We start from the raw sequence: 23,657 nt of genomic DNA on the forward strand, positions 1-23,657 counted from the left end.
GTGACAGAGAGAGTAGTCTGTAGGACAGGTGGCTGGAGTCATTAGTGTCCTCTGAGCTTTTCTTATACACCGCCTGTTGTAGATGTCCTGCAGGGAGGAAAGCTCACCTCCAACAATGTGGCTGGCAGTTCGCACGACCCTTTTCAGGGTTTTACGGTTGCCAGCGGTGCTGTTTCCAAACCAGGCAGTGATGCAGCCATCAGGATGCTCTCTATAGTGCAGGTGTAGAATGTTCTGAGGATGATGGGGCTCATTCCAAACTTCCTTAGTCGTCTCAGGAAGAATAGGCGTTGGTGTGCCTTCTTCAGCACTGCGTCAGTGTGTGTGGACCAGGTGAGATCCTAACTAATGTTAACACCCAGAAACTTAAAGCTGCTCACCCACTCCACAGGTGTCTTGTCGATTGTGATGGATCTGTGTTCTCTGCTCTGTCTCCTGAAATCTACCACCAGCTCCTTGGTCTTGTCAATGTTTAGTGAGAGGTGGTTCTCCTGACACCATTTAGTCAGGGTGCTCACCTCTTCTCTGTAGGCCGTCTCATCGTTGTCGGTGATCAGGCCTATCACCATTGTATCATCAGCGAATTTGACGATGATGGAGCTGTGTGTGGCTGAATAAGTGCATTCAGTGATGTGCATGTGACTCTGTCCCTTTGGTAAACATACCCATGTCACCCTTTTCTACCAAAAAGAACTGGGTGCTGGTTCAGAGCTAGTGCTGGTGCTTGTTCAAAGTTGGTTCCACTGACAAACCTTCTAAGAACCGGTTTGCCTTTCCATAGGGTAGAGAGCCATCACAGAGCCGTGTCTGACGTCACTGTGTACATGTCGTCTGCTCAATGCAGACTTTCCACTGGTGTCCTACAGAGCTCTGTACTTTGTCCTCTCTTATTAAAGTTATTTCCTCACTTCAGTTCTCTTAACACTGATATGCTGAAGATACACAACTTACCTTCTCTTTCCCACCATCAGATACCACAGCTTCTGTTTGGAATTCAGCATGCCTGGCAGACATATCATCATGGATGATGGCTCATCAGTTGAAGCTCAATCCTAGCAAAACTGAGCTGCTGATCATCACATGTTATTAATCCCCAGGTCATGATCTTGCAATATCCTTGCAGAACATTCTGATCTCCCCTTCAGTCACAGCTCGCAACCTTGGGGTAACCATTGATCATCAACTGTCATGGACCATCAACTGTCCATGTTGCTAACGTGACACATAAATGTGATGTGCAAATGATCCAAAATGCTGCTGCATGACTTGTTTTCAACCTGTCTAAGTTCTCGCATACCACCCCGCTGCTTTGCTCCCTCCACTGGCTTCCGGTAGCTGCACGCATCAGATTAAAAACACTGATGCTTGCCTAGAAAGCCAAAAATGGACCAGCTCCCTCTTACCTCAAAGACCATATCACTCCTCACACTGCACATCAGAGCTACCAGCACTACTGACCATTTACCACCATGTTCCTCAGCACTTTTCACTTTCGTGGTTCATTAACTGTCAAAACAAGATGTGGGATGGTTGTTAAACCAGTCATCAGACTGATCCGATATATGCACCAGAAGGTCTTGTCTGGGTTTTAAATGTTATTTTGTATAGTTGGTTATTAGTCTTTTCTAATAGTCTAGGTGTGTGTTTTTCTGTGTCAAAATAATCAATTTCTGTCATTGATATCTTATTATGGTACTTTGAAGGAAGTGACCTTAACAGTGATCTGAAAGAAAATAACTTTTTACTGATAAGATACTTTTAATTCATAAAATGTTGTGTTTAAATTTAAACTGAATTAATATGATATGCACAGTAACAGGCATGTTATTCCTATGGGTGTTAAGAGGCCTTGCAACCCTCTTCCATTTCTAGTTCTAAATTGAACAGTCTTAAGACTGAAATGTTTAGTGGTCTATGTGCTTCACAGTGTTATACTTTGGTACTTCTTTAGAAATGTATTTAGTTTTTTTTGCTTTCTTCCAATTCTATTTTAAATATGGTTGCATGTACTGTACTTGGTTGGTGTGTGGGTTTTGTTTTTGGGTGACCATTTTGTGTAGCATTGTGATGTTTTATTTATTTATTTTTTGTGCAGTCAGTAGGGGGGAGTGTAGGGGGAGTGTAGAGGTCTGTTGTCCCCTTTCCACGAGCATGTAGCTATTTTCCTTTTGCTGTTTTCATTTACCGCACGCTCAAGCTTCAGTAACATACTCTCTTGTAACATAAGGTTGGCTTTGAAAATTCTTATTTGATCTGAAGCATTGATCCTAGTCATAAAATCCCTTAGGAATGATTTAGCCACACTCCCAAAAATAAAACATTTATATGCAAAAATAGATAAATAAATAAATCAGGAACACACCCCGAACCAGAGCCAGCCCACACAGAACCAGAAACAAAGAGTCCACCCACAGAAACCGTGAAGAAGTGTCCACTCCCTCCACCCTCCCCGCCGATCGCGGATCGCACACGTCAGAGGGAGAAGCAGAAGAAGAATGCTGATCAAGGACCAGTTGAAGAAAAGGCTTCGACTCAGAGGTCAAATAGCAACTTCAGAGTGTGATTACAATGCCCATGGTGGAAGTAGCTGGACCAGATGGAGACCCCATGCTAGAGGACATTGAACATGCTCATGAGCACCTCCCTGACCCAAGAGAAGTCGGGGGAAAAAGTTCGGTGTGGAGTTGGAATGTTTTTGCAAGGAATTTCGTCCCACCTCACTTGAACTGAGGCGCCTGCTGGGAAGAAAACTTGCAGCTGACATAACGCAAATCAAGTATGTATGGCTGGATGAGAATCTGTACATGAGGCATCCAGATCATGCGAACTTGAGGAATGTGGCATACTCTAATTTCATAATGGAATTACGTGAAGCATGTAGGGAGGCTTTCCCAGCGAAGATGGATATGACAAAGATTGCGCTTTGCAAGCAAGAGGACAGTGAAAACGTTGCGAAATATCTCCATCGCCTCACTGACATACACAACGCGCACAGCGGCCTCACTCCCCCACCTGATATGAGTGAGGGGCAGTGACAGCATACGAGGCACACTTGAGAAACAGCTTCATGAATGGACTGATTCCAGAAATATCTGACAAGGTGAAAAACCTATGCATCACGTGGGACACTGGAAAACTGAGCCTCATCGAACGACATGCTCTGCATGTGGAGAAACTGCTCGCACAACACAAGCAGGAGCAGGAAAAGAAGAAAGAAGCACAAAAGCACAGAGTCCAGCTGACAATGATGCAAGCCGTGGCGGGGTCTCGAACACATCGAGGAAGAGGGAGATATCGAGGAAGAGGCAGGGGCAGAGGCCGAAGAAAGAGAACGGGAGACAGTGGGTGTTTTATTTGTGGAGGACAAGATCACTGGGCAAGGGAATGTCCTAAGAAACATGACGAAAAAAAAAACAATTTTGAATGCAATTGATTTTCTTGAAGAAACATACTCCACAAGGCACATATGCAAAGTACAGCTTAGATGCCTATAAGCACATGCCAATACACACATTAAATGTAGAAGAGACAGACATTGTGTTTTTAGTAGATTCTGGTGCAGGAAACTCTGTGATCAAAGTAAATGAGTTGAGTGAGAGGCCAAAAATGAGTGGTAGATCCCTGAATTCAGTTGGAGCATCTGGGATTATTGTGAAAGAAAAATTTACAGCACCCTTAAGGTGTGTTGGGGTAAACCAACAGCCATTCACATTTTCTTTCCTGCTATCTGAATGCTGCCCTATTAATCTGATGGGCAGGGATTTGATTTGCAAATTGGGAATAAATCTAATTAGCACCCCAAATGGATTGAAAGTGTGTACAAGTCAAACAGGTGAATTTCAGGGCGTTAAGTGGGACCCCAGACCTCTGTTGTATGTGTTTGAGTGGGAACTCAACACCTCTGCTGTGAATTCAGTGAATCAAGCACTCACAGATAAGGCCTGTGATATTACTAACCTCACTCGCACACAATACATGGATACACATGATCTGCACTGCACAGCATACACACATAGGGCCAGATGTAGTTTATGAACAAGAGTGGTTTGAAAAACAAAAAGAAGCTGAGGAGTTGTTGTTGAATAATTTGTATTGGGACAATCACAGATGTACTGCAGAAGTGAGTCTGTCTAAAATAAAATGTAAAGCCTGGGAAGGCCCATCCGTTCACTATAGAGAATTCCCACTCACATGTGTGTCTAGCTAAAGGTGAAACAGAGAAGTGGGAAGATTTAGGAAAATGGACATTAAAATGTGTTGAAGCTGGTGATTGGAAGCCCAGTTCAGATCCCACAGTGTTGTACAGTGAGAAAACTAAAGCCTATTGCATGTCCTTGAATTGGGTAGCTTTTGTTGACAGAACATTTGAGATAATGCCACAAGCAGAGACAGATGTACTGAAAACAATGTGGCAGATGACACACATTTCTGGGGAAGACCCCCGATTACAAGCAGTTCCCAGAGAACTTTGTGCAACAGGGAAATATGATGTAGGTCTAATCAAAAATTGTGCAGCGGTGCAGATAACACCTAAATCAGTTTACAGACCTTGCAAAATATAGTACCCTTTAAAGCCAGAGGCTATTAAGGGTATCACACCAGTATTCAATTCACTGCATAAGGCTGGTGTGATCGTGCCATGTGAAACCTCTCCAGTAAGAACACCTATCTTTCTCTGTTAAAAAAATTAGGCCTCTGTGAGAACCAGAGGAGTGGAGCTTTGTCCAAGATTTGCAAGTAGTGAATGATGCAGTAATTTCAAGAGCTCCAAATGTGCCAAACCCTTACACAATCTTGTCTCAGATTCCACCAGAAAGTAAGTGGTTTTCTGTAGTAGACATAGCTAATGCTTTTTTCAGTGTACCAGTTCATCCAGACAGCCAGTTTTGGTTTGCATTTTCCTTCAATGGAAAACTGTACACTTTTACCAGATTGTGTCAGGGGTATTGTGAATCTCCTACTATCTACAGCGAAGCCCTTAAGAACAGTCTAGAATCTCTGACTCTGACCCCAGGGTCAACAATTCTTCAATATATGGACGACTGCATGATTGCAGCGCCATCCAAAGACCGAAGTGAAAAAGACACTGTTGCGTTGCTTTGTCATCTAGCAAAGGAAGGTCACAAGGCGAGCTTATCAAAGCTGCAGTTTGTAAAACAGCAAGTGAAATTCTTGGGGCATCTGATATCAGAATAAGGCAAAACTATTGAGCAGAACAGAGTTGCAGCAATCCAAAACATCCCAATGCCTAACACAAAGAAACAATTGATGTCATTTTTAGGCACGTGTTCTTATTGCAGGACCTTCATACCCAACTATGCATTACTTGAGGTGCCCTTGAGCGCAATCATTCATGGGAAAGGCCTACAGGCCCACAGTGCACTGATTTGGACACCAGAGGCAGAAAAAGACTTTGTAGATTTAAAAATGGCTCTACAAACCACCCCAACATTAGTCATTCCAGACCCAAATAAGCCATTTGTGTAAACAGTGGATGAGAAAAATGGATGTATGATATCAGTGCTACTACAAAATCATGGGGGGAAATTAAGACCAGTAGTGTATTTCTCAGCTAAACTGGATCCAGTAGCCGCAGGCCTGCCAATGTGTTTAAGAGCAATAGCAGCAGCTGAAAAAGCAGTCAAGGCTTCTAGGGATATTGTGGGGTACAGTGATCTAACTCTTTTAGTACCACATGCAGTGTCACTTCTTCTCCTGTAACAGAAAACAACACATATGTCTGCAGCACGGTGGCTAAGATATCACACTATTTTGCTTGACATGCCAAATGTGAAAGTAAAACGCTGTACTGTCTTAAACCCTGCAACTCTTCTCCCTACAGAAGCAGATGGAGAACCACACAATTGTGTTGCAGTTGTAAATGACATTTGCAGTCCTAGGTCTGATTTGCATGCCGTTGCAGAATCCAGATCTTGAACTTTTTGTGGATGGATCAGCCTTCAGAGATCAGAAAACAGGCCGCAACTGCGTGGGGTATGCAGTAGTAACACAGCACGAAACACTTAAAGCAGAATCACTACCAGAGCATCTCTCTGCACAGGCAGCCGATGCAAGTTGGCAAAAGACAAGACTGTCACTATTTATACTGACAGTATGTATGCATTTGGAGTAGTCCATGATTTTGGTACATTGTGGAAACATAGAGGTTTCCTGACTTCATCAGGTAAAGCGATCACACACAATGGCCCGATTTCTGACCTCCTGGATGCAATCCTACTTCCAAAATCCATTGCTGTATGTAAGTGTGAAGCACACACTGGGAGAACTGATCCTATTTCACAGGGTAATGCCCAGGCGGATGCAGCAGCAAAATCAGCTGCACATAAAAACTCTGTGAATGCCGAACATACATAAACTTTGTGTACGTTGAAAATATGTACTCCCACAGCTGATCTCAAAGATCTTCAGTCACAATCTACAGCAGAAGAGAGAGCCACTTGGAGGAGAACAGGAGGTGTGGTAAGAGATGGGGTTTGGTACGGCCCAGATGACAAACCATTCCTGCCAAAGTTCCCATTCTATGCTAAATTGGCGCATGGGCAAGACCATGCGTCAAAAGGGGGGATGTATAACTTAATAATAAAGTTATTGTGTTATTTTCCTCTATTATTAACAAGTTAATTTAAGCAAAAAAAAAAAAAATAACACAATAACTTTATTATTAAGTTTAATCAGCATTTCTTTTGCAGTGACTTCAGCAAACTATTTTACTAGCTTGATATTTTTGTGCTTATAGAGGTAAACATGAGAAACATGCATCATCCCAACTGGCTAATAGTGTTTATGTCCACAAGGGCTTTTATCCAGTTGCACATCCTTTTATGCATTCCACATCCTTGAATTATAATCAGATTAGTAAATACTATCACCCCATGATGCACACACATTAATAGTTCTGTTAATCCTTTTTTTTATTATACAAACCTCCTTTTTCTCCTGATGTTTTGAATTCATTCTGGGATTATATCCTAAATACCATGTACGATTTGAATACTATTTTGAAGACATCAGTGTATATATCTTTTTAGACATTTCTTGGTATGTCATGCTAAAGTCTCATGCCAATTTTGATGTCTTTGCAGCAAAGGGCACCCCAGTAACAGGTAAAATGAATTTATGGCACATTTCAAGAGATTTAATTTGCCATGTCATATAACATCACAAAATGCAAACACCAAAGGGTTATAAATCTCCTTATGTAAGCAATTCTGGAATTCTTATTTCTATCACACAGTCAGATGATAATTTATGTAAACAGTTAATTTAAAGTACAGGATACTATATTGTTTATCTGACTATCAGTTAGACTTTTTATCATATGTTGACATTTAGTATCTGTGAAAATATAATTATAATATTAATAATAATAATAATAATAATAATAATAATTACAACAACAACAACAACAACAACAACAATAATAATAATAATTGAAAGAGACAGAGGAAAAAGTAGAAGCAGAAGAATAAAAAAGTGTTGTTTTTAATGTTGTTTCTAAAACTGTATAAATATGTAGAATAAACATTGCAGTGAGTGACCGGTTTTTTATCAAGTATAGTTAAGAAATTTCTTGAAGGATTAGTTGATTGAAAGAAGCTGATTTTTTAATTTTCAGTATTTTATCATATTCATAAAATATTATTTTATAAAAAATATTTAATGTTTCATTTTAAACAAGCATTTCTTAATTGTTCAGCAATAATCAACAATCATTTATTCTTGTCAAGCATTTATTCAAATGAATAACTTAACAAATAATTTAATCATTTATTAAAGATGTGTATATACAAAAGTATGTGGAGAGCTGTCCATCATGCCGATATGTGCTTCTTGCCCAAACAATTGTAGAAAATGTTTTTGTATGCTGTAAAATTACAATTTACCTTCACTGCTACGAAGATACCCAGTCAATGTTCCAGCTTGACATTACATCCTACACTGAGCCCTGACTTCACAGCCCCCTCACCTGACATCAGTGCCACATTAATGATCTTTTGTTTGTATTTTATGTATATGTCTATGTTTGAATGTATCATGATTGTTGTTCAATCACATGGCAGCAAAGCAATGCAATAAATCATGCATATACAGGTACTGTACAGTAAAGTGTACCTGCAATATTGTTCAGATTATTCTCAATCTTCATATATGATATTGTCCATAAACTGAGTTAAGTCTCTCAATATAGTTGGTGCTCTGATTGTTGTTCATTCCTCCTCCATGTGGCTTTTGACAAACAAAAGAACATTACATAAATAAATCTTACATAATGTGTACATAAAATTTCATTGTTGGTATATGTTGGGATGTGTGTGTGTGTGTGTGTGTGTGTGTGTGTGTGTGTAACTTTATACAGTATTTGTACATGTATAAATCAGAACTTACATGGATGTCCACTTTCTTTTTCCATTTCCTGTATGAAAAACTACAGTTTAATGCAGCATATAAAATGTAGGCACTTGAAATTCAAAAAAGGTAAGATCTTAAATCAAGATTTATTCTTTTATTGACAGAATTACATAAAGACATTTTCATTTACCTGTGAATACACACAGTACAGAAGATGATGAGACCGATTGCAACAGCTCCTGTAACTGAGGGGAGTATGATGACTAGCTTTAATGGTTGTGTTGAGTTACCTACAAATTCAGATAAAAGAAAGCAGTTAATATAGGTCATTTATATTAGGCACAGAATTATGCAAAAAATGCTTTAAAAATTAAATTAATAATTTTCTTCAATAAAAATACAGTACAAATCTAAACAACTCAATATGACATAACTCTTTTCTATAAAATGTATCATTAATCTCACATTTTGTGAGGCTATATAAGAAAATTATCTGGTATGTTTACTGAAAATATTGCTGATTCTGCCATAGTTGTGAGATTTTGACTGTCGTTGTGAGAATTTTTTTACTTTGGGTGAAATAATGTTTATATTTCTAAAATATTTTAATAATAATTTAATAATCTTTAAAAACACTTAAGAATGAGTTAGTTAATGAGTTGAATCAATTTATCAATAACTGAATTCTCTATAAATTATGTACAATAGTCAGACAATTTAAACACCTTTAGCAGTATTTACAACTGAAACACTTTACAGTTAACTCTCTGTACAGGGCATGGCTAGTTTTACTTCCTTGTCTCCTAGACACAAAGGATTCAGCCTTTTGATCAACACTTTGGTAATGCTATTAAACACATTATATAGGATTTCTAAAAACATCTATTCACTTTAACTTGTGGTTCATTGTGTATAGATTAATTCCAAAATATTGACTTAATCCACTTACTTAATCTATAACATAAAATGCTCCACATCATAGATAATTAAAAGGATATGTGAAAAATGTGAAAGCCACAGAAAAAAAAAAAACACATTTTCCATAGTGCCAGTCCCAGTTACAAAACATGGAAATAACTGCCTTTTACTTAACAAGCTTTTTTGCTTTAAATTACTATGTCCGAAAGTGAGTGAAGTGAATACACTATACATGTGGCTGTTTTGGAGGCTGAAAAACCTTTTATTTGCACTTGCAGAGACTCACACTAGCCTCCCCATATTTTGTGTCCATTTTACCTGGTCAGGATCTCACACAATGAGAAAATGTTAAACAATGTGCAGATAATACCGCAAGACAATAATTATACCCTCCATGCCACCTATTACCATTCCATGCGGGGACATTATTGATGCTTACAGAGCACAAGATTATCCATAGAATAGGTCCAAGAAAGCCTCAGGAATTGTAACAAATTCTTGTGACCACTATGTCTTTAGAGAACACATGATTACTATAGAAACCACATCAGCCAGAAGGAAGCAGGACAGATGGTTATGACTGTAATTGTGGCTGCATGACCAAGTGGATGGTTAAACCATTTCCAAATGGTTTTCTTGAAACAGATGTATGGTTTATTAACTTTGGGGGCATGATGGTATAGTAGGTAGTGTTGCTATTAGTAAAGGTGGCCAACCCCTGGCTCCCGAGCCGCATGCGGCTCTTTGCTCGGTTTCATGCGGTTCTTACGTTCGTATCGAAGTTTGTATTTGTGTCTTTTTAATGTGCGTGTTCGCTTCGCTTGAGTTCAATACGGTATTTTCTTCAAACGCGCATGTGAGTGGGATGAAACACCTCAAAGTTTCCCAGTAGGAGCAAGATCATTTGAGTAAACAATTTGTGTGAAGTTTGCTCTCAAAATGGCAGGGAAAAAAGGTGATGTTCATGTGTGCCCATGTGTATGATGTGGCTCTTTACGGTAACACAGTCTCTGACTAGTTGGCCACCCCTGGTATATATAAACATATAGAGGGGTTGAAAATGATAATATTTTGCATATATACAATTTTCCATATATATAGCTGGCCTTTACTAGGTTCCTCTCATTGAAAGTAAATGAGATTCTTCAAGTTTAGGTGTCAGAAAAACAGTATTTTGCCAAAAACACATTTTTCAAACCTCTGAATTACCATGTATGGTCAATATCCACTCCTTTTCAAATGGCAAACATGAGTATAATCCTGCATCTGAAATCTGTACATCAGATATCTGTAGTTTTCTTGGATTTTGTGGGTCAACATGCATCCTGTCTGATGTGTAGTTGATCAAAGTTTGGTTTATTACTGGGCTGTAGTTAAAAAGAAGAATCTTGTCTTTATGCCAGACAATATCTTCAGATTTACTAGTCCGATTTCCATCACAGTGTAAAATAACATTCTCTCCCTTTGAAACATTTCTGTTCATCTGGTTTTGAGTATTGTTCTCAAATGCCTTGGTACAATCTGTGGGTAAAAAAGATTTTTTTTTCAAAATTAGGTTACATTATTAATGTCATCTTAATACTTGAAATCAAACACATGATATTGTTTATGTAATCTATTGATTTTAACGTAAACCATGAATTTAGCATCATATTAAAGAAAAAATATAACCCTGAGCAAACATGCCCGATTGAATGACATTCATAATTAGGTTAGAATATTCCCCAGTTTACAGTCCATTGACTCACAAAGGCTTGGTTATTTTAAAATATGCATCCCTGATTAAACCAATATGAGATCTAATTATGTCCCCAAGACTATGACATCTACTTTTAATTTTAATTTGGTTAATTTACTACCTCCACTCTGTTGCAGAAAAAGTACAATAGATTGACAGTACACTCACCAATGTATTACAAAGACAATCAACATAAATCGAATACACTAATATGAATCCTTACCTCCACATATTAGAAGAAACACAGTGACACAATGTACAAGATGCCAATTCCTGGTTTGAATAAATGCCATAAAAGGTTTCATGTTATTAAATGTTTCAAAAATGTTCTTGCTTTCAAGCTCAGCCTTATGAGATAAAGGATCTGAAGTGCATGATGTGCATCACTACTAGAGAGAGGCGTGAGAGGAAGTGGGTTTAACAAACGGAACATAAAAAAAATCTGACTTGCTTCCCTCGTCTTCCCCATGAGATAAAAAATACAACTGACCACAGTTGTGTACAGTAAGAATGATTTCTATGTTCAAGAGTTTATTATTATTATTATTATTATTATTATTATTATTATTATTATTATTATTATTATTATTATTATTTATTAACTATTATTTGCCATGACTATACTCTGAATTTAGTGCAGGAATGCTAAACATATACTAATTACAAAACTGTATGGGGAACACTGATGGAGTTTACTTGGCTGTAATGTCAAACACCCAAAGGTCTCAGTGACTATCTTCCAAAAAGTACATCTACACCTACACGCTTCCTGAATCATCAGCAACTAACACTAAACATAAAAATTATTTTTTATTTCATCCTTATTATATTTATTCAGTATCTATATATTGCTGATAAATACTGGAGATTATTAAATATTTAAATAATAAAAAGACCATATGAGCTAAAAGTTTTATATTTAATTCCTGCATTTTTTTGTACAAGCTAATTAGACATTCTATGAACATAAAATCTGTCTTTTTAGTTAGAGTTTTAAATCATTCTATTCAGAATCAAGTATATAAATGCTGAATAAATGTAAACACTGAATAAATATATAATTCTTTATACACACTAAATTGTTTGTTTATATAAACAATAATGTAAAAACACAGCAGAATGGAAATTTTCATTTTAGGTTGGAAAATCTCTTTCTTTCCACTTATTTCTCTGTAAAAAGACTAATTACATAAATCCAGTGCTTTTGTTTGTTGTTTACTAAATGCCTATTAGCATAAATATAGTACTTTAGTCAGCTACTGTATCAGTCAGTGGCACCCCCAGAAACTTTTAATATGGGTGGCCAGAGGAGGCCACAGCAAATCTTGGGGTGGCACTAAAAAAAAAATCAGTGTAATGTGTGTTATAATTGTTTAGTTTTGTTTCTAATTAATGTAACAATAACATCACTCATCTTTTTTGGTGGCTGCAGTGTGTGCTTCATTTTATCGATTAATCAATTAATTAACTAATTAATTAATTAGTTAATTAATTGATTAACTTGTTTTTCACTTCATGAGCTATTTGTAATTTGCATTATGCATTTAAATTTAAATTCATACTAGGGGTGGCCACAGGGGTTTATGCTATCAGTTTGATTATAAATACTAAGTAAACGTGATTGTCATTAAATTAAATATACATACAAATGAAATACACAGATTTTACATAATGGTTTGAGTTTCATTGTGTGACACTGAACTGACAGTTATAAAACAATAGTCTAACATTTTAACCACATCACAGTCTGAGCAGATTATTATACAAGTCATGGGCTCACACTCAGCTAAGTGAGATCAAGAGAGTCTCATCACTGCAAGACTTTAACTTCCTGTATACGTTTCTCACCCTAAACACATTCTCCCACTTTTACAATCTACAGTAGTATAAACTCTTTGTATTGTTCAGTTTTTACTATGGAGAAACCTTTAATTGTTCTTGGTAGAAACATTCAGTAGAGAGTCTCCTCATCAGAAAATGTTTTGAGTAAAACCAATTTCATGGCAGTGAAGAATGTTTTTATATCTGTAAGTTTCACACGATGAGCTCTGGCAGGACAAAATCTCTTGTGCTGAACTGATTTGTTGGAAAAATGATGAATTTAGCTATCAATCTGTAGATCAATCTATCCTTTTTGTTCTTGAGTGGTATATGAATTCATGCATATAGTTAATCATATTTTTTATTAAAAAGAGCTAGTAATTATTTAGAAACACTGCTCGAACAGGTCTGTACTATACCTATAGGCCTATACTGACATGACTCCCTGCATTAACTATTACAACTGCACATTTTAGAATTTTAAATTTTAGCTTTGAATTTGTTGACTATTAAAAGCTATGATGAATTTAGAATTGAATTACATTTACGATATATATATATATATATAAAAGAGTTATTACAAACTAAATTTAAAGAGTTTACAATATGCACATTTTGCAACTGAAAGCTTTCTACAGTGACATGTTATAGTGCATAAGATCAGTTACAACAGACGGCAAAAAATATATCTGCACGATAAATGCTATAACTAAAACAATCATGCTTCTAACAAAGCACATGATCACTCTTGAACTCTTGTGTAGTTAAAACATGATTCATATACAAGTTATACTTGTAGTTATATAATTGTACAAAGATTTTTTTCATGTGTCTTTCATGGTGAAAACTGTAGGAAGGCAGACAGATTGATGATCGCAGTCTAACCACTGTATAACCACTTGTTTTTTCTCTGCTAAATAGGTCACTGGATCCAGTTTTAAATGTTTAAATGTAAATGTAAATGATCCACTGATGTCCCAGCGAGGCCCTTAAAACTTAAACATGCACATTTGACAGCCTAGTATCTGACTGTAGGCAATTTGAGAGTCTTAGGACTTTTTGTCATCTCAGTAATATATTTCATCAGCTGCACTTTATGCAGCCACAGATACAGACAGACACCACCTACTTTTTCAGACACTCAAATGTCCCGCACTGATGCATGGTTGTTTTTTAAATTATTATTATTGATTCACTAAAATACAGTCAATGCAGAAATCTTTAGAATCACTATCAAAAGCACCAAGCAGACACTTTTACAATTCATTTTAATAATAAAAAAAGAAAAGAAAATTAGATCATATTTTAAATGGTAAAATAAAAAGCCAGAACAACAGTACACAGAGTACCCTTGTTGAAATGATTTGGGTGCTGTGTGTCCACGACACCTTTCCGAGTAACAGAAGTGCTTACCACTTCCTGAAGAGAAGGTTTGTTACACATCATTTCACAAATAAAGTGTTATATTCCTTCACTAACTTGTACAAAAATCCACACTGTTTCTTTTTTTAGATGTTTATGTTCATCACCACAATTCCACTTCATGTTTGTCAACTATATTGCATGTTAAGGTTTGACTTTTGTTTAAGGTACTGAAGAAGTTAGTAGCTTTTCAACTTCATTATCACATGACCAAGTTTGAATTTAACCCATTCCAGTTATATTTCTGCTAATTGCTCAGAAGCCCTTCTAAATATGACAAATGGTCTCTTGCTCTTCGGTAATGCAAGTTCTCTTCTAATTTTTCTCCTCCTTGATATTACAGATGTTTTTAATACAATCAATATTAACATTCTCCTCTGGTCTCCATACTTCTTTAGCTATCTAAGATTCCCTAACCAGATTTATATTTATACATTATATGACTATACAAAAGAATGCAAGTATCAGTTCCTTCTTGGTGACATTTTTTAATAGTCATTGTTTTAGTACTTATTATGCATATGACCTTAGCACTGAACTTTTCACTACACTTCCACCTGTCACATACAATATCCTGTACAATACATCAAAGCACTCTTTGCATCTAACACCCCCAGTGGCCAGTTCTTATCATTTACACAGAAAAAAAGAGCACAAGGTGGTCAAGTGCAAATTGCTCAATGCAAGTTTGGTGAAATGCTGACAGTGATTCAGCGATGATTAAAAAAGTCTACTGAACATATCTTTCAAGTTTTTTCAAATTGTATTATTAACCCAGATCCAGAATGGATTGACAAGTGGAGGCCAAATCCCAAAATTTTACTTGAGCCTCACAAATCTCCTGGAAGATTGGCTAAAAGAATCCTAGTACTAATGTGAAAAATTAGGTTGCTGCACATTAGGTAAACAAACAAAGAATCCATTGTGGCATAAATTACAGGATTAAGTGAAGGAATTAGACAAAAAAACACTTTGAGAGAAGGTTATCGAGTTATCTGCAAGTGCGATCTGCAAAGTTTTGTATTAGGGAAGAAAAAAGGGTGAGCCTTTAATTGTTTTTGTAGCTCTAAATCTTCATAACCAAATGTTTTTCATATTCATGATATATCCACATATTTCTTTTCTCAGCCTGTCATATTTCATTCATCTTCAGTTCCCTGAAATATCATGCACACACTAAAACACATTCTTACACTTATTTACACAGGTAAGAGACACTTGAACCCAAAAGAAACCTATACCAACATGAGAAGAACAAAAAGGTGTTTCCCCAACAAATGTCTAACTACAGTACACACATGTTCATGCAATATGTATATTAAGGCATTGTGCCAAAAAAAATGTGCTTGAATGTTTGATTTTATTCAAATATTAGCCATATCTGATGTCCTTGGGTGTAGATAAATATACAAACACCTACAACCTCTGTGCAAGGAACAACAAGGGGGGAATGCACTGCATAAATTGAAGTGGTTGAAACACCTTTATTAGTTCAGTGTGGTTCAAGCCCATTGCCATGATAGCTAAGAAAACCCAGAAAACAAAAAGACAGTTAATTGTAACCTTTATAGAAATGCTTGGGGGGGACACCACATAGGAAACCCATGAATGACAAGGAGATAACAGGCACAGAGATTGCACATAGATATCAACATCAGGCTCTAACTGCACATACAAATTAACCCAAGGTTAAGCTATAACTGCAGCCTGCTTTATTGTCAGGGTTAATCTTGCCATCCCTTGCAGCATCAGCATGTTTCTAATATCTCTATTTGTGTGCATGTTCAACTAGCACGTCTAACCATTACTCTAACCCTAACACTTGCCCAGCAGCAGAAATAGCTGCAGTGTAAGAGATCTAATTATCTAACACAAAACCTACATACATTTCATTTCCATCAATAAAAGCTTATTAAATTCAATCTGAGAGTTATGGTTTTAAAACAGTTTTTTCTAAACAAATAATTCATGAACAGTTTTCTTTAAACCGTTTTTATAGCAAATGAAAATGGCTTTGTCTTGGTGTTTTACAAAGGGCAGAGAAAAATAGAGCTTTACTGAAAAATATTGATATATTACAATATATATTCATTTTAATATGTTAATTTAAATGTTTTATATGTTCTTTTTCAAAGGCATTTTGTAATATGAAATAAATAATGTAATATAAGCTAAGCATGAAAACATTTTGCAAAATCATGCCATGCATGAACACATTTATGACAGGTATTTGCATAACATTAAGGAGATATGTGCCAGACAGGATGTTTATTTCATAAAATAAGTGGGCTTATGTAAACAGAAAGCAGACTGAAACCTCTTTTCAGCTTCTGCGTATGACTGCAAGTTGTATGTTGGATTTGTAAGTTCAATTTGGAGTATTCTGGACTAAATAGTAGCTGGAAACTAGCTCTCTTTTATGCAAGAACTGATACTTTAAAATTTGAGCTTGATCACCATCCTGTTTTGCAAATTCAGAAGAAATATTTTGGCCTCAACTTGTTGGAAGGACCTTCACGTGGTTATCTAAAACACTACTATCTTCACCTACACATTTCCTGTAGCATCAAACACCAATACAAGCAATGAAAATGTCAATCTCGATGTGCTAGTTCTTATCTTATATCTCTGCTTTGCAAATAACATTAAACATTTTGTATTTAAATACCAGTCAGAGATATTTTATTAAGTAGATAATACTTTGACATATAAAGCCACAACAATTTTTTCTTATTAAATGAATTATTTTCCCTTTTGCAGTGGTAGCTCAAGTGGTTAAGGCTCTTGGTTGTTGATCGGAGGATTGGGGTTTAAGCCAAGCTGCCACTTTTGGGCCCTTGAGCAAGGCCCTTAACCCTCCCTGCTCCAGGGTGCTGTATCATAGCTGCCTCTGCACTCCAACCCCAACCTCCTTAGTTGAGATATGAAAAGAAAAGTATTCCACTTTGCTGTATGTATATGTGAAAATAATAAGGCATCCATGCCCCCATTTCATTAAATGAGCATTTGACTGACTTTTTTCTGCAGTGAGAAAATAAAAACTTCCCTTTTTATTGCAAACAGCATAACACAAACATACAAGAATCTCCTTTACTGAAGACACTAAACTGTTACAAAATCCAGATTTGACTGTACAGTAAAAGGGCAGTCAGTTTATATGTTTATGTCTAAGTGCATGTCCTTTCAGTATGAGCATAGCAGGTTTGTATATAAGGAAGTGATGACACTCTGTAAAGCAGTACAGTTGTTGGGGTCTAAAGTTGTAACCATAAGCAATGTTATATCATCTTGTCATTTTATAGTCAATGTAGAAAAACTAAAGGTAAAATGTAAAAACAAATAAATTATAGCTTGACTACATTATAATCTGAGTTGAATACAATGGAATAAGTGAAAGGGTGGGTGTTTTATAAGCAAGTGTGTATATACTGTAGCTGGAAAATTACACAGGAAGTTGTCATATCAGAGAGTTGATCACAACGGATATTTACCAGAGGTCTGACCATCTCCATCACCAGAAAAAGATTCACAAGTTCGAAAGCTCCAAACAGACTTAAAGCATCATGTTGAACAATATGAAAGGGGGGAACCAAAACTCTTAATGTGGCACACACACTCAGTGTAGATGTCACAGGTTTTGCAGATGGACAGTACATGATGGTAGTACATACTTACATTCTGGTGAGTTTGATGACAACAACAACAAAAAAAATAATAAAAAAAATAAAAATGTTAGGCCAAATCTTACACGACGATGATTGTTTTTTATTTACATTAATAGATTTACTCATAGATATTTGTGTAATAAAGTCTACAATAGACAAAATTCAGACTGCTCAATGACATAATGCAGTTTTTGTCCTTGACCTACATAGTGAATGTTCCAGTAGACCATACATGTCACACAGTACTCTCACGTGAACAAATCTGTGAAAAACAAATGCTTATATTAAATTATTAATAGCATGCAAAAGGCAATAGAACCTAAATTACAGTAAGTTTAACTAAAGGTGGTGTGTTAGAAGAAGAAAAGCAGGCAAGTGCATGTTTCCAGAGCATTCACAAAACAGCATGTTTAAGGGGTCACTGAATCACATGGGGAGCAAAACCTGCCATTGTAACCCACCTGGTTTGATTCCAAAGAAGAGCTACATTCACACAAATTGCTAAAAAAGTTCATGCTGGCTATGATAGAAAGATGCATCTCAGCTTGCTGTGTATATGGGGCTGTGTAAAAAGTAGAAAGGGAACTGCTATAGGACATCTTGAGGGAACTGCAACTCACATTTAGTTAGTCATCTGATAGGAACAGTGAAGTCTGTGGATGATCTTGTAAGAAACTTGTGGAACAAAGCACAGCAATTACCCAAAAGTTACTCAATGTGTTCCAAAACAGCTCCATTGCAGTCTAGGACATTAATGCTTCCACCTCTAAAAAAGGGAGTACTCAGTCATAATAGACACAGGTAAAACACATTCATTGGTACAAGAAGGAGAATGTGAGTTAATTATAAAGGATAAAGTGAAGTGAGAACCCAGAAAATGACACACCTTTAATGTTAAAACTTGTCACTGTTTAATGTTAAAGACTTGGTTAAAATTAACCGCAAGCTAGATAGTCACATCCATGTCTTTATACATTATATATAACCATGACGTGTCATTTCCTTTGTTGTAAGTTTGGAATTGTTACTGTATGTATAATTGTGGATTTCCAGGTCACCCGCAGCTTCCCAAGAGAGCTTCCTTTTCCACTCCCTACAATGGGTGACAAAGTATATTTAACCTTACTTTTTGACAAACATGCAACTTTCAGTGGTAAGATTCAATCAAACTGGTGGAATGACTAGGCATAGTAGATTCTCCTAGTGAGCTTTTAAAACATCGGCCAACATTTCTTAAGGAGGAAACAGATGGCATGCTGAAAAATGGCAACAGACAGTTTACATGCAGAAGAATGGATGACAACTTGTAAAAATAATCTGGTTTGAAAACAACTTGAAAAACCTATTCCAAGTTTTCCTAGAATCATGTTTAAAAAGAAGAATCCTACCTGGGCATGGTCAGAAAATTTTTATGCATGCTTCACAGCAAATTCTGTCCTCGTTGAACTTGACTATCAAACATTTGTAGATCTAGACTGATGTCAGTGATCCAGAGGCCATAACTTTGCCTATTTACAGTCTGTTTGTCTGTCTTCCTATTTATTTCATATCTGATTAATATCTCATTTAATAACCACAACTTTCCTATAAATCAAGAGAAAATCAAGAAAATTAAAGCAAGCTGAGAGGACAGACAGATGTTTCTATATAGTTTTTACTGTTATTTAACTACCTCCTATATTTTTTATCCTTAATCCAATTCCTTTTATGTTTGAATACCGGACAGTCATAATAAGCATTTCACTGCATGTTGTACTCTATACAAAATGTATGTGTATGTGACAAAATTTGATTTGATTTGTTTTCTGTATGAAACTGTTGGAAACACCATGTTGGAAACAGAGAGAACATGTTCAATCAGTTGACTTTACTCAATACGGTAAGTGGTCCTAACAAATCATGTGTCCTGTTCTAATCTCACAGCAACTACATACACTTCCTACAATTTAATGTACATTTACTAACATCAGACACTATTATGGATCTTTTGCTGCCAGTATTGCTGCTAGGTTTTTTCTGCTACAATACACAATACTTTAGCTTATAGCCCATGTTCTATCCATTTGTTGTGCTTCATTTCTGTTGTTCTCTTTTGTGTATTTCTTGTCCTTTCTTGTGTACTCTACTGTATAATGTGCTACATCATGGTCCAGGAGAAATGACAGTGTGTTCAATCGTATACAGTAAAAAAAGGAATGACAATAAAAACCCATTTGACTTGACTATCTGTCTGTCTATCTATCTGTGAGTGTGTGTATGTGCATGTTTGTGCAAATGTGTATGATGTGTGTTTGGTTGTTTACACTTCTGCATAGGAATTGCTGGGTAGTTTCATTACAGTATGGTAAAAAACTCTACTTTTTAAAAGATAGTAAAAACATACGTACCTGTAAGTAAAACAGAATAGCTTGACCACATTAGTGTTGGGGTGAAATAACATGCCTAAATTGTGTAGTGGTGTATATTCATGACAGTTTTCTGTGTAACAGTAGTGTTTACCACATCCTGAGGAGCGAGGGGTTTCACATGCTCTACCCCACCTCCAAGGTTAACTCACAGTACACCATTTGCACTAGAGGGTTATTGTTTCTACAATATTCTTTAATGAGTCATTATTGTTTGCTTGCATTTTAATAGAAGCAGACCAAACTGGAGACAGTCTGTGAAGTATTTGAAGGTTGATTTTGCGTCTCAACAAGCCTGTGTTTTTTCTTGAATGATAGAGAATTTGATGAGGTGCTGTCTTTATCTGGAGCTAGTCTTTTGCAATAGTGTATGGTAAAGCAAGTGAAACAGCACACACATCCTCTAGTTAATAAAATGCATTAAATGAGCATTTGGCTATTTGCATATGTTGGGAGGCACAACATTTGTTTATTTTATGATTTGCTGCCCCCTAGTGGCTTTCCTGTCACCTGAGCACATATAGTATATTAAGATCTGAACACATGGATAGTAAAAGTAGTAATTATGACCAAAATAAAAGAGCGCAGGCAACACTGGGATCAAATACGTTTTATGTAATAGCAAATGCATTTAAAAAATATAAACTGTTGCATGTAGTCCAAGGTATTTTGCTGTATTTTAATGCATATTTAATTAAATATATTTTTTTGCTTAACTCTTTCAAGTTATATAAAGACTCTGTTTAAAATGTGTATATATGAAATAAATACATGGTCTATATTGGATCTATGTTAATACAGTGTATGAGACACATTATTATTAGTTATTGTTATTTCGCTTATAAAAACTTATTACTCAATATTAAAAAGCCATTTCATCTCGTTTTAGTCCAGTAAAGCGACAACTGTAACGTCGCGGGTGCCTGTCAGGCAAACTCTCGGCCACCAGTACGCCTCTTTATAGGCTCTCGGTCACGTTGCGCAACTCGCGCCATCTGTGCACGCCGCTATTTAAGATGCCGAGTTTCGGCGCGCGGACATAGTCTGTGCAAAAGTCAGCGCCCCGGGAGCAGTTAATTATTTTATAATTAAAATATTAATTATATATTAATACATATATTTATGCAACATTAAAGTCTAATTAAATTAATACACATTAAAATAAAGAGAAAATATTTACAAAAGATTACATAATGTTTACTGCAGGTGAAAGAGACATTTACAAGATTTATTTTTTTCTTCTTTTTGCCACCAGAGCCGACCCTGACCTCCCTGGGGCCCTAAGAAAAATTCTGCTAAGGGGCCCTCCTACCTGACCCGTGAGCCATGTAAACCATTTGCCACACATTCACACTTGACACCCCACTGATCCCACTACAAACCTCCCTCTTTAAAAAAAAAAAATGCTCCATCACTCGGTCAAAGAGTAAAACAATACAAAATTTAATGAAGTATAAACACATCTTTATTGAATGGAATATTTAAAATAAATTTTTTGAGTTGATATTAGCAATTGAATTTAAAGTGAATATTAACATTATCTTAAATAAGCAGAAAATAAATATATATTTTATTAACACACACACACACACACACACACACACACACACACACACACACACACACACACACACACACACATACATACATACATAACACCGCTTTGGATTTAACAAAAGAACTAACTCCAAAATCCAGATTTTTTTTTCTTTTGTTGGAGACATTTTCAGAACACCAGCTTAATTGCTTACAGCTTACTTGTCACACTGCTGTTTTTACTACTGCTAGGGGTGCTGTTTTCTACTTCTCTCCGTTTATGACTATGGACGAGTCACCCAGGTCCTGTGCTACTCCACAGCGGTGGCGACTCGCTGGACTAAAATAATCCGAAAATGTCATTTTAAACCACAAACTACGGAGTATGTTTTGGACATTATTTAACATTGTAAGAGACGAACAAAAATTTCAGAATAACAACATTTCTTAGTTTAGGGGTGCTGAAGCCCATGGTTTGGGTTAAGATTGACATCAGGATTAGTGCACACAAAACTAAATATCATCTAATAATTAGGTTCTCCTGGAAACTCTTAATATATTAGATTTCTGCCCACAGTAGCAGAATAATAATTTTGTTGCTTTTACATGCTTTCCAGTTTTTTGTTGGCTTTTTTCTTTGGATTTTGGACTGATTTAGTTTTTTGAACTTGAACCTCACTTACATCTGGGATTATCAGGGGCGGACTGGCCAGCTAGAGCACCAAGACATTTCCCAGTGTCCTGGAGGTCGTTCTGTCCTTCCTCCTGAGCAGGCAGCACGGTTTGACATATGATATGATGAGTGAATGATGGACCTTCAAAATCTATGAATCAGGCAATTGCAGCATGAAAATGCCAACACATGACCCACTGTCAGAAACGCACAGCTGAACGTAGTTTATGCCTAATTCCCAACAACTTGTCTCCAGTCCCTTGTCATAATCTTAAGAAAACAGCCGATGACAGTCAGTCTCTGGTCATTACGCATACAGGGTAAAAGGCCTTATAGAGGTCTTTAGATTAGAAATTTCCACCACAAAATTTAGAGCTATCATCTCACTGTGATGGGCAGAATCTTTATATACCTTTGACTAGTTACACAAAAATAAATGAAGTTCATTTTCATTCATTTATAACTCAAAGAGTTTAGCAATACCCAAAGTTCACATTATTTAGAAATTCTTTCTAGGTTAGGTAAGTAGTTGATCAAAATATTACATGGAATTCATCAGTTAATAAAAAACATATAGATAAGCACACAGTTCCATATTCAGGACATAAAGAAGATAAAACTGAACCTCTCATCTCAATATTAAAGAAACTAAAACATTGTTGTTTTTTTAATTCATAACTTTTAAAATTTTTATATTTATTATTAGAAATTGCAGGCTGATAATTCAGTCTTTGCAGTTTCCCCACTCACTCATTTAATTAATATGAATATTAACTCAGCATTCACATGTCTGCAGCTTATATATATATATATATATATATATATATATATATATACACACGTTATAAGTCATATTAGAACTATATTTAAAAATGTGTATATATGAAATAGGTTTATATTGGATCTATGTTAATACAGTGTATGAGACATTGTTGTTGTTGTAGTGGTAGCATCTGGTTTTAGTCCAGTAAAGCCACAACAGTACCGATTTGTCTCTTATGACTACTAATAATATAATAATTAAATTATTAATAATAATTTAATGGTTCTGATTTCAGAACTCCACTAAACAGCACACACTGCTCTGTGTATTTATTATCCTGTTTTAT

General features: G+C 36.1%; 1 protein-coding gene across 3 annotated transcripts in view; it reads right to left on the reverse strand.

Moving 5' to 3' along the window:
* Positions 1 to 7,872: 7,872 nt before the first annotated feature.
* The window catches only part of LOC113640955, an 80,852-nt gene continuing 65,067 nt past the window's right edge, over positions 7,873 to 23,657 (reverse strand). Inside the window, exons 1-5 of one of the 3 annotated variants that reach the window (XM_027143510.2) lie at positions 11,250 to 11,405; positions 10,498 to 10,809; positions 8,561 to 8,660; positions 8,407 to 8,434; positions 7,873 to 8,247 (exon numbers count right to left, since the gene is read on the reverse strand). In XM_027143510.2, the coding sequence (XP_026999311.1) occupies positions 8,164 to 8,247; positions 8,407 to 8,434; positions 8,561 to 8,660; positions 10,498 to 10,809; positions 11,250 to 11,331 (606 nt within the window). In that variant the 5' untranslated portion in view covers positions 11,332 to 11,405 and the 3' untranslated portion in view covers positions 7,873 to 8,163. Of the gene's footprint in view, positions 8,248 to 8,406; positions 8,435 to 8,560; positions 8,661 to 10,497; positions 10,810 to 11,249; positions 11,406 to 23,657 lie in introns of those variants that run through there. The other 2 variants (XM_047815428.1, XM_047815429.1) reach the window with 2 other exon arrangements.

Source organism: Tachysurus fulvidraco, chromosome 6 (genome assembly GCF_022655615.1).
Source record: "Tachysurus fulvidraco isolate hzauxx_2018 chromosome 6, HZAU_PFXX_2.0, whole genome shotgun sequence".
Lineage (NCBI taxonomy): Eukaryota > Metazoa > Chordata > Actinopteri > Siluriformes > Bagridae > Tachysurus > Tachysurus fulvidraco.